Source organism: Schistocerca cancellata, chromosome 2 (assembly GCF_023864275.1).
Source record: "Schistocerca cancellata isolate TAMUIC-IGC-003103 chromosome 2, iqSchCanc2.1, whole genome shotgun sequence".
Classification (NCBI taxonomy): Eukaryota; Metazoa; Arthropoda; class Insecta; order Orthoptera; family Acrididae; genus Schistocerca; species Schistocerca cancellata.
In genome coordinates, this window is record NC_064627.1 from 759,702,352 (window position 1) to 759,718,263 (window position 15,912).

A 15,912-nucleotide genomic window follows, 5' to 3' on the forward strand; every position below is an offset into this window, starting at 1 on the left:
TGGCTGCTGGGACAAGTTGCGCCTCTTCCTCCCGGAGCATCCAGCTCATAGCTTGTGAAAGAAAGGAATGTGTAATGGGTATAAACCCTGCAGAAGTGACACTGAAATTGATGGCGATTCCTTAGAAGGACCAGCTACGGCCTCTTAGCTCATAACACACTGAAGGGCCGGAGGAGCTGGTATAGGCATGCTTATTCAAATACAGTGATATGTAAGCAGGCAGAATACGCGCTGCGGCCGGCAACGCCTATATAAGACAACAAGTGTCTAGCGTAGCTGTTAGATCGGTTACTGCTACTACAATGAGTGGCTATCAAGATTACAATGAGTTTGAACGTGGTGTTACAGTCGGCGCAAGAGCTATGAGAGATACCATCTTCGAGGTAGTTATGATGTGGGGATTTTCCCATACGACCATTTCACGTTAATATCAGGAATCCGGTAAAACATCAAATCTCCGACATCGCTGAGGCTGGAAAAAGATCCTGCAAGAACGGGACCAACAACAACTGAAGAGAATCATTCAACGACAGAAGTGCAACCCTTCCGCAAATTGCTGCAGATTTGAATGCTGGGGCATCAACAAGTGTCAGCGTACGAACCATTCAACGAAACATCATCAATATGGGCTTTCGAAACCGAAGGTCCACTCGTGTATCCTTGATGACTACACGACACAAAGATTTACGCGCCGCCTGGGCCCGTCAACACCGACATTGGACTGTTGATGAGTAGAAACATGTTGCCTGGTCGGACGAGTCTCGTTTCCAATTGTATCGCGCGGATGAACGTGTACTGGTATGAAGACAACCTCATTAATCCATGGACCCTATATGTCTGCAGGGGACTGTTAAAGCTGGTGGAGGCTATGTAATAATGTGGGGTGTGTGCAGTTGGAGTGATATGGGACCGCTGATAAGTCTAGATACAACTCTGACACGTGACACGTACGTAAGCATCATGTCTGATCACCTGCATCCATGCGTGTCCATTTTGCATTCCGACGGACTTGGGCAATTCCAGCAGGAAAATGCGACTCCCCACACGTCCAGAATTGCTACAGAGTGGCTCCAGGAACACTCTTCTGAGTTTAAATCCTTCGCTGGCCACCAAACTCCCCAGACATGAACACTATTGGGCATGTCTCCAATGTCTTGCAACGTGCTGTTCAGAAGAGATCTCCACCCACTCGTGCTCTTACTGATTCGTGGACAGACCTACAGGATTCATGGTGTTAGTTGCTTCCAGTATTACTTCAGCCTTTAGTCGAGTCCATTCCATGTCGTGTTGCGGCACTTCTACGTGCTCAAGGAGGCCCTTCACAATATTAGGGAGGTGTACTAATTACTTTGGCCCTTCAGTGTATTAACAATCACTACGCACAACACCGCTCACGAATCAGTTCTGCAGAGGCGTCCAGAAAAATGTAGACACTCTTTGATAGTCAATACTAACAGAACAAAATGACATACTGTTACAATTCTTGCACGGGGAGGAAGGTTGTTTTATGTATCAAAGTAACCCCCATTAGGAGCCGAACAACGTCATTGTTGCTGAACTGTTGCCCGAAACACGGCTGTCACTGTGACCAGTGTGATAGCTGCACAGGACGCCTCGATGGTTCCTCGAAGCTCGTTCTGTGTACCTGACTTCTGTTGATAAATTTCTTTTTTTAAGGTCCCCCATAGGTAGGAGTCCAGACATGTGGTGTGTACTCAACGGTTCCTCTTCGATCTATCCATCATCCTGATAAATTTTCAGCCAAGTAGGCCCTGACATCTCTTTGGTGCTGAAGGAGAGCGCCAGGTTGTTGCAGGTAAAATCTTTCATTTCTAAACACATCTTGCTTGGCAGGTAATGTCGATATTTCCAGCATATGAAGATACGCCTCAGCAGTTACGGTACCATCGAAGACGTATGGGCCAATAAAATCACCCGACGAAGACCACACCACACATTAAACCCAGTAGAATGTGAAGATTTCCAGGAGTCCAGTACTCACAGTTGTGGCGGTTTACAGTACCGTTCAGTTCGAATTGTGCATCGTCAGGCCAAATAACGATCCATGCAAACCGTTCATCTTCGCGAAGCATGCCTTCAGACCACTCACAGTACACCATCCTTCGACCCGTATCGTCGTCATTCATAGAGTGCAGCGATCTTGGAATGTACTCTTTCCACTTTGCGGTTTTCAGAATTCGTCGTACGCTTGATCGTCTTACCCCCTTTCACGTGCTCCCTGCTTCACAGATTTTTGAGGAGACACAGTAAAATGTTACACCGCAGCAGCGCTGGAAGCTGAACTTGTTGATGTTATTGGTCGGTCAGACCTTTCCTTATCCACATCCTGAACAGTACCGTCGGCTTCAAATTTATCACAAATACGATAAATTGTTGTAGATGTCGGTGGCTGAGTTCCGTACACATTACGCCATTGCCGTTGTACCTCCATCATGTTTCCGTACTTCCAATACCACTTAAATACTGTCTTGCGTTGCTCAGACAGCGTTGCTGCATTGTTATCTTCTGGAGAACGCGTACCAAGAACTGTTGAGAAAACAATGGACTACGATACCGCACAAAATTGCAAAGATATGTCACTTTGTTTCAAGGAAGTTAACTATCAAAGACCGTCTACATTTTTCTGGACCCCTCTGCATATTCACAACGGTTACTTATTGTTACGGCACACAGCACCGTTCGCAGGTAAGACTGGCAACGAGCGTAAACACTCCGGGGCGGCACGAAGTCAGCCACAGAGGGGCTAGGATAAAGTATGCGACCAGTATGACAGAGTGCCAAAGTTGTACCAACTTGCTACTAGCTAGCTGATGATTCTGTCTGCCAGATAAGTTTAGGTATGACGTGTGGCGAAGCCCTTCAACATTATCGCCTACTAAGGTCGATAACTGAAGACGAGAACACAATCACAAAGCGAAACAGGACAATATTATCGCACGCTCCGGCAGTAGCTGATAGTGCCTCATCCGAGCCGTCCCCTCCCCGCGCTGGTCGCCATGCCCGCACCTGCTAGTCTGATAAGCGCAACTCCACACTGTGTGCTACTATATGCGCAGCGTAGTCGCCCGCCATCCTTCCCGGCGGCCAGACGTCACGCAGCGCACCAGGCAGTGACCACCAGCCACCAGCCACTACACGCCGGCAGCCATGGACGCCGGCAAGAAGCGCACCCGCCACAACCCGCGCAAGACGGCCAACCCGCTGTCCGTGCTCTTCTTCTCGTGAGTCGCTACAGCTCCTCCAAATTTCACTGCAACGCTAGCGCCAGCGGAACGTTGACCTCACAATTAGCCACCTGCAAGTGATGCTTGCGCATTTCCCGCTCGTTATGTCGATTTCGTGCACAGCCTTCCTGTAACTCTCTCTATTGTGTATTGCCTCCTTTTCTACATACGTTTCACGACTTACTTAAATCAATTACACTACTGGCCATTAAAATTGTTTCACACGAAGATGACGTGCTACAGATGCAAAATTTAACTGACAGGAAGAAGATGATGTGATACGCAAATGATTAGCTTTTCAGAGCATTCACACAAGATTGGCGCCGGTGGCGTCACCTACAACGTGCTGACGTGAGGACAGTTTCCAACCGATTTCTCATACACACACAGTAGTTGACCGGCGTTGCCTGGTGAAACGTTGTTGTGATGCCTCGTGTAAGGAGGAGAAATGCGTACCATCACGTTTCCGACTTTGATAAAGGTCGGATTGTAGCTTATCGCGACTGCGGTTTATCGTATCACGACATTGCTGCTCGCATTGGTCGAGATCCAATGACTGTTAGTAGAATGTGGAATCGGTGGGTTCTGGAGGGCAATAGGAACGCCGTACTGGATCCCAACGGCCTCGTATCACTAGCAGTCGAGATGACGACATCTTACCCACATGGCTGTAACGGATCGTGCAGCCACGTCTCGATCCCTGAGTCAACAGATAGGGACGTTTGCAAGACAGCAACCATCTGCACGAACAGTTCGACGACGTTTCCAGCAGCATGGACTATCAGCTCGGAGGCCATGGCTGCGGTTTCCCTCGAAGCTGCATCACAGACAGGAGCGCCTACGGTGGTGTACTCAACGACGAATCTGGGTACACGAATGGCAAAACGTCATTTTTTCGGATGAACCCAGGTTCTGTTTACAGCATCATGATGGTCGCATCCGTGTTTGGCGACATCGCGGTCAATGCAAATTGGAAGCGTGTATTCGTCATCGCCATACTGGCGTATCACCCGGCGTGATGGTATGGGGTGCCATTGGTTACACGTCTCGGTCATCTCTTGTTCGCATTGACGGCACTTGAACAGTGGACGTTACATTTCAGATGTGTTACGACCCTTGGCTCTACCCTTCATTCGATTCCTGCAAAACCCTACATTTCAGCAGGATAATGCACGACCGCACGTTGCAGGTTCTGTACGGGCCTTTCTGGATACAGAAAACATTCGACTGCTGCCATGGCCAGCACATTCTCCAGATCTCTCACCAATTGAAAACGTATGGTCAATGGTGGCTGAGCAACTGGTTCGTCACAATACGCCAGTCACTACTCTTGATGAACTGTGGTATCGTGTTGAAGAAGCTGCATGGCCAGCTGTACCTGTACACACCATCCAAGCTCTGTTTGGCTAAATGTCCATGCGGATCAAGGCCGTTATTACGGCCAGAGGTGGTTGTTCTGGGTACTGATTTCTCAGGATCTATGCACCCAAATTGCGTGAAAATGTAATCACATGTCAATTCTAGTATAATATATTTGTCCAATGAATACCCGTTTATCATCTGCATTTCTTCTTGGTGTAGCAATTTTAATGGCCAGTAGTGTAGATTGTTTCTTTTTTTAGTACCGGAACTTCCCTTGCTTCGACATTCTTTACTGAGTGCATAGAGGTACAAGTGTGGGCTGAAAAGTAATGCATACATGCTTGTAGAGCGCGATCTAAATGACCTTGAGAAACGCACCGGATGGCATATGGAAGATAACTCCCCCTGTACATGCATTAGTAGTTTGAGTGTGCTGCGTTGAACCAGTGTACTGTGAGTAGCGGAAGCAGGGAGAGATATTGTTGTGCTATGTCAACGCGAGTGCTGTTATCGAATTTTTTACTGACTCTTAGTGAAATTCACTGTTTATAGCGATGATGCTGTTGATAGACCTACTGTAAATCGATGGACAGTAAAATTTCGTGGTTGCGAGCCTGGAAAAATCATAATTGTTGAAAAACGCAGCGCACCTTCGATCACTGACACAGTCGATAAACATCGCAAACTCGTCTACGATTTGATTCAAAAGTACCAGCGAACCACTCAAAGGCGTATCGAAAACCATATTGAAATATCGAAGGAAAGTGTCGACTTCACTATTGAACAGTTAGGATACCATAAAATCTGTGCACGATGGGAAACAAGCCATCTCAGAGACGAGAACAAGCAGTGTCGATTGGAATGTTGCGAGCAACTTTTGCAGCGCTACCGTGAGGAAGCAGACGACTTTTTTCTGAGTGGATGAGTCATGGGTCCATTATTACCAACCAGAACGGAAAGGACAGAGTGCTGGATACCAACATCTGTCTTCTCCTCAGACGAGAAGGTTCAAAACACAATCATGCGCAAAAAAATCTTTTGACTGTGTTTTGGGATGCTCACCGCTTTTATGTGACCGATTATCCGGTACGAGGAGCATCGGCAAATTCTTCTCAGGACATGAAGACTCTAACTCGATGTCGAATTTGTCGTGTTAGAAGCAGCCTGGCGCCAGTAATTTGGCGACATGACAACTCACATTCACACTCCTCGCGCGCAGTTGAAGAGGCTCTGCGTAACCTGAAATTTGAACTGATTCCACATCCCCTTACTCTCCCGATCTTACGCTTTGAGATTTTTATTTCTTTTATTTTACTCAATAGAAACCTCAAGTGCAATCATTACACCTCAGACGATGAGGCGAAGGCAAGTCCTGGATTCGAAAAAAGTCAGAATGAAGCAGTGATAAAACTTGTTAAACATATCGAGAAATGTGTTAGTGTTAACGGTGACTATGTTGAAAAATAAATGTACGATTTTGAAGCTTAAGGACAGTAATTTAATTTTTATCTGGGCTTCCTGTTTTTTTTCTCGTGTTCTACAAGCATGTGGCATTACTTTTCAGTCTATCTCGTACAATGTTCCATTGTCACTTGGTGTGTCGAGCCCACAGTCTTGTTACAAAGGTCTTTTTTTGGCCATACTCTAAATTCATCGCCTTCTTCCTACTGCCTAGTATCTTATTCGAGGATATCTTTGGTTTTCCCGTAAGTTCTCACGTGCACTCTTCCGTAGCGGTGTGATCAGCACACTCCGACTGCTGTCTGAAGGTCCCAGGTTCGAGTGCCCGTAACGTCTTTCTCCTCGATCGGAGGATGGCCAGGAGTCCATTCAGCATCGCCTGGCCAATAAACAGCTTCAAGGCTACGCTTTCGAAAGCCAACGTCAACAGTAGGAAGAACAGTGCTCTTACTACAAGGACCTCCAATATTGTTTTGCAATGACGCTGTGGGCATAAAAAGTATCCTTGGTGGATCAGAATCGCGCCGTCGTCTGTACCTGATCGTGACGTTTGAGCGAAGGTCACTGGGTAACTGTTAAGCCTTTCTACTTCTTTGCGCTTCCCTTCAGCCCTATCGCTGGTAGCCTAGTTGGGATTATACACTCACCAACCGTATCCAGTATCACTTGGCTGTTGTGTACTTGATTTCCAGGGACATGGAATCGTTTTTTCTGTGCATTGGACTGTTTCTGCTGGTCGTTTATGACGTCTTCTGAGATGAAAACTTTTCTTTTCAGAGACCACATGAAACGTTGTACGGTGTGATTGCTCCTGTACCTGGTTAGTATCATCGCACCTTTTACAACTGCTTGATATTCGAATTTGTTCTTACATATTCCCAATGTTTAGTCTTTTCTCAATCGCAAACACATCATCTTCTCAATTCTTCCGCACCCTAGTGTCTGGCACCTGAGTCAGTCACGAATTATTTCCGCCGGCCGGATTGGCCGTGCGGTTCTAGGAGCTACAGTCTGGAACCGAGCGACCGCTACGGTCGCAGGTTCGAATCCTGCCTCGGGCATGGATGTGTGTGATGTCCTTAGGTTAGTTAGGTTTAATTAGTTCTAAGTTCTAAGTGACTGATGACCTCAGAAGTTAAATCGCATAGTGCTCAGAGCCATTTGAACCATTTTGAATTATTTCGACGGCATGCCCTTGCACTGTGCTTGGAGAACAGTGGTAGTTCTGATTTCCTCGGTCGAGCTCTTAATTTGACATAGAGTTCAAATTCCTCATACGTGTTTATCAAGTATATTTTGTCAACTAAATCGAATGCCTTCTTAAAGTCAACAATAAATTTTTTTCCATGCCACAGCAATAAATTTATTGCAGGACAGTTTCATTTTACAGAATCACTGTTGTTTACACCACGATCAGCCGATTTTGCCTGTTAATCATTTCCAATCGCGTACTTCTATAGTCGTAAATTTGCTCCGTCAGCCTTTCTTGGTGTACCTCTGTCACTTTAATATGTAATCGCTGGCATAGTAAACCCTAGCGAGAATAACGTTCTACATACGTCAGCGCTTTAGAATAACATTGCTATTGTGATGGCACATGTACATAGTGACAAAAACGCATCACATATACCACAGGACCTTTCCATATCCGTGTTGATTCGACACAGTCCAATTTACAGTAAACACCTTCTCAGTGACATACCAACATACAGGCACGACAGCCCTGCTGGTCGCTTTTAGCGATATGTGCCAGGGATAAACTGCCAACTATTATACTTTATATGTTTTGTTGGTGTGTTCAAAATTATTATTATGTGTGTATTCCACCTCGTACACATATATATATATTTGTGTTTGTATCTTGCCAATAAGTAAATCATTCTATAACATGAAGTCAAAATTTTAAAAACAAACATTTTCAAGAACTGGCATTTAAATTTTTTACAAAATTTACGAGCTTGTAAGTTGTCACATAACTGCAGACTATCTCGGTACGTATTTGCAACATTATAGCTTTCCATTTCATCAAATGGAACGGTATAAATGTTGCAAATAATTCTCCAGTGCCATTTTATTAATAGCAACGATATAAACGTTGTAACTAAGTGCCCAGACAGTCTGCAATTAAATGTGTGATATTGTATGACAGTTCACAACCTTACAAATCTTGTAAAAATTTTGAATTTCAGTGCTTCAAAATGTTTGTTCTAAATCTTAGAATTCATTTTATAGATTGAATACTATGTGAATTGTGTGATTCAGTTACTCTACCGATTGGTTTTACGCAACCTGAAACGCCTTCAAAAAGCACATGTGAATTTTTCATGTTCTCTCCCTACCACAAACTATCAGTCCGACGAAAAAATGAACAGGACCTTTTTGTAGGAAATTTAATGTAGTTAAATTTTGTTCTGGGAAACATTTTCGCTGGACGCCACAATTTTCGAGTTATTCGAGAAAAACGTACAAAGGTGATCATCCATCGCACCTCCACCACCACACTTATCCCTCATCAGTCACGATTTCTAGTATGTTCTTCGTAGCACCCCCTCCTATCACTGTACAAGAATTTCCGTCTACACGGACTATTTCCGATATTCGACTTTTTGGTCTCTATTGACTGCCAACAGCATACTCGGCTAGTTCGTTAACATTATTAATTTAAACGTACACTTGAAGGTAATGAAAAAAACGACAATTATGGAGTGTTACTCTAAAACTAATTACGTTGACAATTCGATCCAAACTTAACCCTTACAAGCACAGTAGTTTCGCAGTCATGTAGCGAGACTTTGAATTTCGCCGCGCTACACTCGTTCCCTCAGATAAAAATTATACCGTCGCAGCGGTATGAGCGCTCGACGGCAGAGAAAATACTAAAATTGTAACTCTTTTTTTGTTTTCTATCCGTCTATTGTCTCTCGAGAGCGGAAGCTTAATGCAGACGTAAAAAACGTATTAGCTAGTCTTGATCTGATTTTAATGAGGTTGAGCGCCCATAAACCCCAACACACACACACACATTTTAATGTGTAGACATATTGTGGAAGTTGTTATGAAATTCGGAGGATGGAAGTAGCAAAGTAAATTAAATTGCATTCAGTATCAAGATGATTTTAATTTGTATAAATTAGTGATTCCTGGACGATTGCAAGATTTCGGAGCAGACTTTTCACGCAGAAATGAAGTAGGAGTTTTTTGAAGACCTGGACGCCGCACGAAAGAAGACATGTTAACATGGTAAAGGATGAACTCTTATCTACGCCATTTCCCCCTGTTAGTTACATTTGTTATTCTCTGTCTTTTTTCAAATAATTTTTGTAGTGGAAATTGGTTTGACTTTTGCTCAGAAACGCCACAAGGACCACCCCAGAAATAGCTTTTCCGAATCACGAAGTCCGATAACTTTTCTGTAATACGAAGTCCGATTTGCATTTCATTCTTTCCCTTTTTTCACGGTCATTAACGATTTTAAAACCCCCTTTTTATTCACCATTTCTTCCCACATTTTCAACCTTTTCTTTTCTTTTCTTCTCTTCTTTTTCTTCTTTTGTATTAACCACTACAGTCAGGAGGCCTGACGAATACAACGATGTAATTGTTTATTTTATACCACTAAAATTCACTAAATTGTTGGGTAAAATTTACACAGATGTCAGTTTTATAATTTGTAAGTGCTCGACTGAGCTGGTGGCGTAATAAGGCTAGTCAATGAAGACCAAAAGAGATCGAATGTAGGAAACAATTCGTGCAGTCCCAAAATTTTTGTACAGTGGTAGGAGGGCGTGCCATGAAGAACTTACTAGAAATCCTAACCAACAAGGTCTGTGTGTGGGAGCAGAGGTGCGTTTGAAGGTCACTTTTGTACGTCATTTTGAATTACTCAAAAACAACGGCCTCTAACGAAAACGTATCCCATTGTAAAATTTAGCTACATTAAATTCGTTACAAAAAGGTTCTGTTCGTTTTTCCGTAGGACTGTTGGTTTGCGCTTAGTGAGCGAGAGACTATGAATATCTCGCGTACAGTATTTGAAGACATTGTGGGTTGCATAATACCCATCGGTAGGGGCAGCTGAATCGCACTGTACACATGGTGTCCCAGGAGGAATGGTCGACATTCAGGAATATGACAGGAACGATCATTCGAAACAAGAAATTCCAGTAAACATGGGTTCTAAAATGCACACATTAAGAGCTATGAGCAGTTCTTCACCTTCGATATTGTGAAACTCTTTGCTTTCCATATTCTGAAAGATAGTACTATGGACCAAAACAAGGAAAAAATCACCAGTAAATATGGGCTCTAAAATGCATACCTTAAGACCTACTGTGAAATCCAACTCTTCTACTGAACAAGTGCTCGTAGCTCTTAAGGTATGCATTTTAGAGTCCATGTTTGCTAGACTTGTTTTCTTGTTGTGGTTCACACTAGCTGCTCCCAAACGATGGAGAGCAATGACAGTGCAGTAGAAGAGATTTGTTTCGCAGTGTCGAAGATGAAGAAGTCCTCATAGCTCATAAGGTATGTATTTTAGGACCCATATTTACTCGACTTCTTAGTTTCGAATGCCTGTACTGACCATTCCTCCTGTGACACCCTCTTTAACAATAATTTGAAACACACCCACAAAAGACATATAATAGTGAGACACCATGTCCGTGGCACACATCGATAGTTGCGATCAGCTAGGTACGTTTTTGAACACCTGCCTACTGTAAACTGAACGGTGTCGAATCCACTAGGGTAGAACAAAGTTCTGAGCGATACATTTCGTTTTTTGTGTTTATATGCGCATGCCACTAAGGCAAAGTCTTCTCACAATGTCATATCTCCCATCTCATCCTCATCTACGTCCACTTCCATTTCTATATAATTGCTTGCAAGTTCACCTCCCTTCTATAGATCCTCTATATACTCCATCCGTCTTTCAGCTTTCTCTTATTTGCTTAGGACTGGTTTACCATCTGAACTTTTGATATTCATGCAGCTGCTTCTCCTTTCCCCAGAGGCCTCTTTAATTTTTCTGTTGGCAGTATCTATCTTTCACCTAGTGAAATATGCTTCTAAATCCTTACATTTGTCCTCTAGCCATTCGTACTTAGTCATTTTGCACTTGATGTGAATCTCATTTTTTGAAAGTATGTATTTCTTTCCCCTTCTTCATTTACAGCATGATAAAATTTTCTCCTTTCATCAGTTAAATTCAGTATCTCATGTGTTAGCCAAGGATTTCTACTAGGCCTCGTCTTTTTACCTGTGTGATCATCTGCTATCTTCACTGTTTGAACTGCAGAAGGTACCAACTTGTTTTCTGCTGTATTCCTTTCCCCTCTTCTAGTCAACCGTTGCCTAATACTCCCTCTGAATCTCTCAACAACCTCTGGTTCTTTCAACTTATCCAGATCCCATCTCCTTAATTTCCTACCTATTTCCTGTTTCTTCAGTTTTAATCTATAGTTCATAACAAATAAATTGTGATGAGAGTCCACACCTGTTCTTGGAAATGACTTACAATTTAAAATATGGTTCCTGTATCTCTGTCCAACCATTAAACAATCAATGTGAAGTCTTGCGGTGTCTCCAGGTCTCCTCCAAATACAGAACCTTCTTTTATGATTCTTAAAGCAAGTGTTAGTGATGATTAAATTATGCTTAGTGCAAAATTCTGCCAGGCGCCTTCCTCTTTCATTCTTTCCCCACAGTCCATATTCACCTTCTGTTTCTCCTTCTCTTCATTTTCCTACTATCGAATTTCTGTCCCCCATCGCAATTAATTTTTCGTCTTCTCTAACTATCTGAATAATTTCGTTGTCTCATCAAACATATCTTCAATCTCTTCATCATTCGAGGAGCTAGTTGGAAAGTAAAACTTGTACTTCTGTGGTAGACATGAGCTTCGTGTTTACCTTTGCTACGACAAGCGTTCACTATGTTGTGCGTAGTAGCTTACCCGCATTCCTATTCTCTTATTCATTATTAAACAAACTCCTGCATTACCCCTGTTTGACTTGTATTTATAAGCCTGTATTCACCTGACGAGAAGTCCTGTTCCTCCTGCCACCGAACTTCACAATTTCCCACTACATCTGACTTTAACATATCCATTTCCCTTTTTAAATTTTCTAACCTTGCTGCCCGATTAAGGGATCTAACATTCCACGCTCCGTTCCGTAGAACGGCTGTAGTTTCCCCTTGCTTTCAGCAGTTCGCATTACTAGTACAATAAGGCCGTTTTGGTTAATGTTACGAGGCCAGATATCCCACGAAAATTATATCCAACGAAAAAACAAAATTTTTTATGTTTGTTATCCGATATGTCTGTCCATTCGTTTATTAAGACCACTTCTCCTCAGGAACGGTTTGACATATCAAGTTGAAATTTATATTACACACTAAGGTCTGTAGTCCATTGTTAGTGTAACAAACTTAGGCTTCTAAGTCAATGCAGTAAAAAAATGTGGCCATTTATGTTACAAAGCTTGACACTCGCAAACTAACTCATCAAAACCTCAAAACCAACAGGGTACTTCCCGTTGATCTAGAATCATGAAGTTTGTCAAGAAGTGATCATTTGTATTTACATCACACGAAAAATGTATTTCCTGGTCATCTATAGTCGGACTGTCTGTCATCCGTCTGTTAAGGGTAGACATAAAGCTGACATTTATGTCACATGCTGAGGTCTATAGCATCCTGGTCGAGTAAAGAAAAGGAAAATTCTAAGTTAGTGTAGTGAAAGACACCGCCATTTATGTCGCATATTTTGATATTCTCAAACTCATTCATTAAAACTTATACGTTGGTCTAGAGTCATGAAATTTCGCTAGAGTCAAGGTTTGACAGTACAAGTAAAGGAAAAAAATCCAGAGTGTTCTTAATTTGTAATTGTATCACACAAAGAAATACTTGTATTTTTCTCATTTGTTATCTGACTTCAGCCTCATAATTAAAACCTTCTCGAAAGTATTGGAATTCCCGGGACTAATATCTTGCCAGTATCAGTGTCGATAACAAGCGAAAATCGTCAAGGTTCTCGATTCGATTCATAAACTCTCTACAGGCGTAATTCAATTTGTATGGAGTCCTTTGAGTGCGGGTCTTACTCGCACGTGGCCAGCTTTTTACAATTGTTCACACTTGATAAAGATGTAATAGACGCATGCAGTACCGAAGAGGGGCGGCCGTATTACTCTCTTGCAAACTGTAAAATTCCCAGGAAAGCTACACGTAAGTTATTTCTCTTGTAGAGAAGTTGCACGTACTAAAGAATTGTAGTTCAGTATTAGTTTTTCTGAGTATGATTGGCGAGGTTATCAGTCTCGCATCCTTCTTATGAACTCTCTAAAGTAGCCATGAACGATATTCGCAGTTTAGTAATTCATCGCCGATTCCACATTCAAACAGTAATTAGAATTGTCATTCAACACCACATCAAAGGAACCTTGCTTTACGTATGAACTTGCTGGCAAAATCAGTGACTGTATTTGTTGATTTCACTGATGGAGAATCCCATATTCCGCCCTGGCTGCTATAAAAACACTATTGTTTACACCAGGATCAGCTGATTTCGGCTTCTAGCCATTTTCAAGTGTGTGCTACTATATTTGTAAATTTACACTGGCACCCTACGTGGCTCTACATAAATATACATTTGATCAGTGACAATTGAAAACGTTCTCAGTGCCATTTATTCACAAAACGTCTTTTCACTGCTGTTGTAATCTAGATACTTCGCTGCATGGTAACGATTTCTTTAATTCTTTTGGTTTTTCTTTATGTTAAAATATTTATTTATGACTGTTTTTTATCCATCTCTGTTTATTAAACAACTGTTGATGGTTCTAGACTCGATTCAGGTGCCAGATCATCCGGGAAAGTGTTTTAAGTATGTGTTATTAAATGGTGCGTGGTCTCTGTGCCTTGCAGTGCTTCACTCTGGAGTTCCAAGTGCCAAGCGTCAGGGTGTCCTCCGTTTAGCCTGCGACGGTTTGAATACATAACGCACAAGATTTTGGTGAGTGGGCACAGCTTTTTGAGCTGCGACAGAGATCCTACAAAGGTAGAGGGACGGAGAGGTCTTAGCTCCACAAGATTTACGCAAGACTGTTGAGTCACCTGAAGCCACGAACCCATTCTATGTCATTCAGTGTTGAGTCACCTGAAGCCACGAACCCATTCTATGTCATTCAGTGTTGAGTCACCTGAAGCCACGAACCCTTTCTATGTCATTCAAATGCAGGCAAATGACTTCTTTGCTTTTTAAGTTGCATTGTTGTAAATGCAGGTGTGTAAAATCTACAAATGCACTATGATCAAATTCCCTAACATTTCTCAGTCTCAAATGGTTATTAAAATTTCTTACTCTGAAACAGAAGTTCCTCGACAGAACACGACTGTTTACAGTAAACTTTACATCTGATCCCAAGAATGGTGTTGCGTACGATACTGAGGGATTTTTTCCTTGACTTTAACTTTGTTATTCTTCTGTAACAAACTTAAAAGATACGAGAAACGTTTTTTGTTAAGTACAGTTTGTTAGTTAAAACATTACCACTGTACTTCTGTATGTGTATTACCACAAATAAAACTTAGTGTCCCAGTATTAATAGCACCTGGAACGAAAACTTTCGTAGTGGCACTTAGAACCAGTTAGTTTTCTGGTGTAGAACTTTGAACGTTCTAAATAAATTATTTATTTTTTAATTTGTCTCATTATTTATTGCGGGTGTGAAACGGACAGCATAATTCTGTGGTATCAGAATACCTTCTCAATTTTTTGGCAACTAAGAAGTTATGCACAAAAAGAGAGACATTGTTTGTTGCTGCTCCTGACAACACATAGAACCTTTTACATTTACATCCTTTATCTGTCTTTTAATACGTAACCTCTGTCGCAGTAAACACGAGAGAGAACAACGTTCTATAACAGTCACGGTTTAAATTAACATTATTGCCTTAGTGGCATACGCATATAAACACAAAAAACGAAATGTATCGCTCAGAACTTTGTTCTACCCTAGTGGATTCGACCTAAGTCGAAACAAGGCCCTGGCAGTAGACGAAATTCCGTCAGAACTACTGGTAATCTTGGGAGATCCAGCTATGACAAAACTCTTCTGTCTGGCGTGCAAGATGTATGAGACTGGCGAAATAGCCCCAGACTCCAAGAAGCATGTAGTAATACCAATTCCTAAGAAAGAAGTTGCTGACAGATGTGAAATTTACCGCACTATCAGTTTAATGAGTCATGCTTGCAAAATACTGACCCAAATTCTTTGCAGTAGAATGGAAAAACTGGTAGAAGCAGACCTTGGGGAAGATCAGTTTGTATTACGAAGTACTGTAGGAATACGCGAATTGATACTGACCCTATGATTTACTTTAGAGGATATGTTAAGGAAAGGCAAACCTACGTTTACAGCATTTGTAGACTTAGAGAAAGTTTTTGACAATGCTGACTGGAATACTCTCTTTCAAATTATGAAGGTGGCAGGGGTCAAATACAGGGAGCGAAAGGCTATTTACAATATGTACAGAAACCAGATGGCAGTTGTAAGAGTCGAGGGGCACGAAAGGGAAGCAGTGGTTGAGAAGGGAGTGAGACAGGGTTGTAACCTATCCTCGATGTTATTCAATCTGTATATTGAGCAAGCAGCAAAGGAAACAAAAGAAAAATCTGACGTGGGAACTGGAGATCAGGGGGGAAGAAATAAAAACTTTGAGGTGACATCGCAATTCTGACAGAGGCAGCAAAGGACTTGGAAGAGCAGTTGAACGGAATGGACAGTGTCTCGAAAGGCGGATATGAGATGAACATCTACAAAAGCAAAACAAGGGTACT

General features: G+C 42.3%; 1 protein-coding gene across 3 annotated transcripts in view; it reads left to right on the forward strand.

Moving 5' to 3' along the window:
* LOC126162587 (ATP-binding cassette sub-family C member 4-like) overlaps positions 1–15,912 on the forward strand; it is a 318,245-nt gene that overhangs the window by 65,282 nt on the left and 237,051 nt on the right. The window contains exon 2 of one of the 3 annotated variants that reach the window (XM_049919188.1): positions 3,078–3,242. The exons of the other annotated variants lie outside the window; for them this stretch is intronic. Coding sequence (XP_049775145.1) covers positions 3,169–3,242 — 74 coding nt within the window. The 5' untranslated portion in view covers positions 3,078–3,168. The remainder of the gene's footprint in view (positions 1–3,077; positions 3,243–15,912) is intronic. 3 annotated transcript variants of the gene reach the window in all.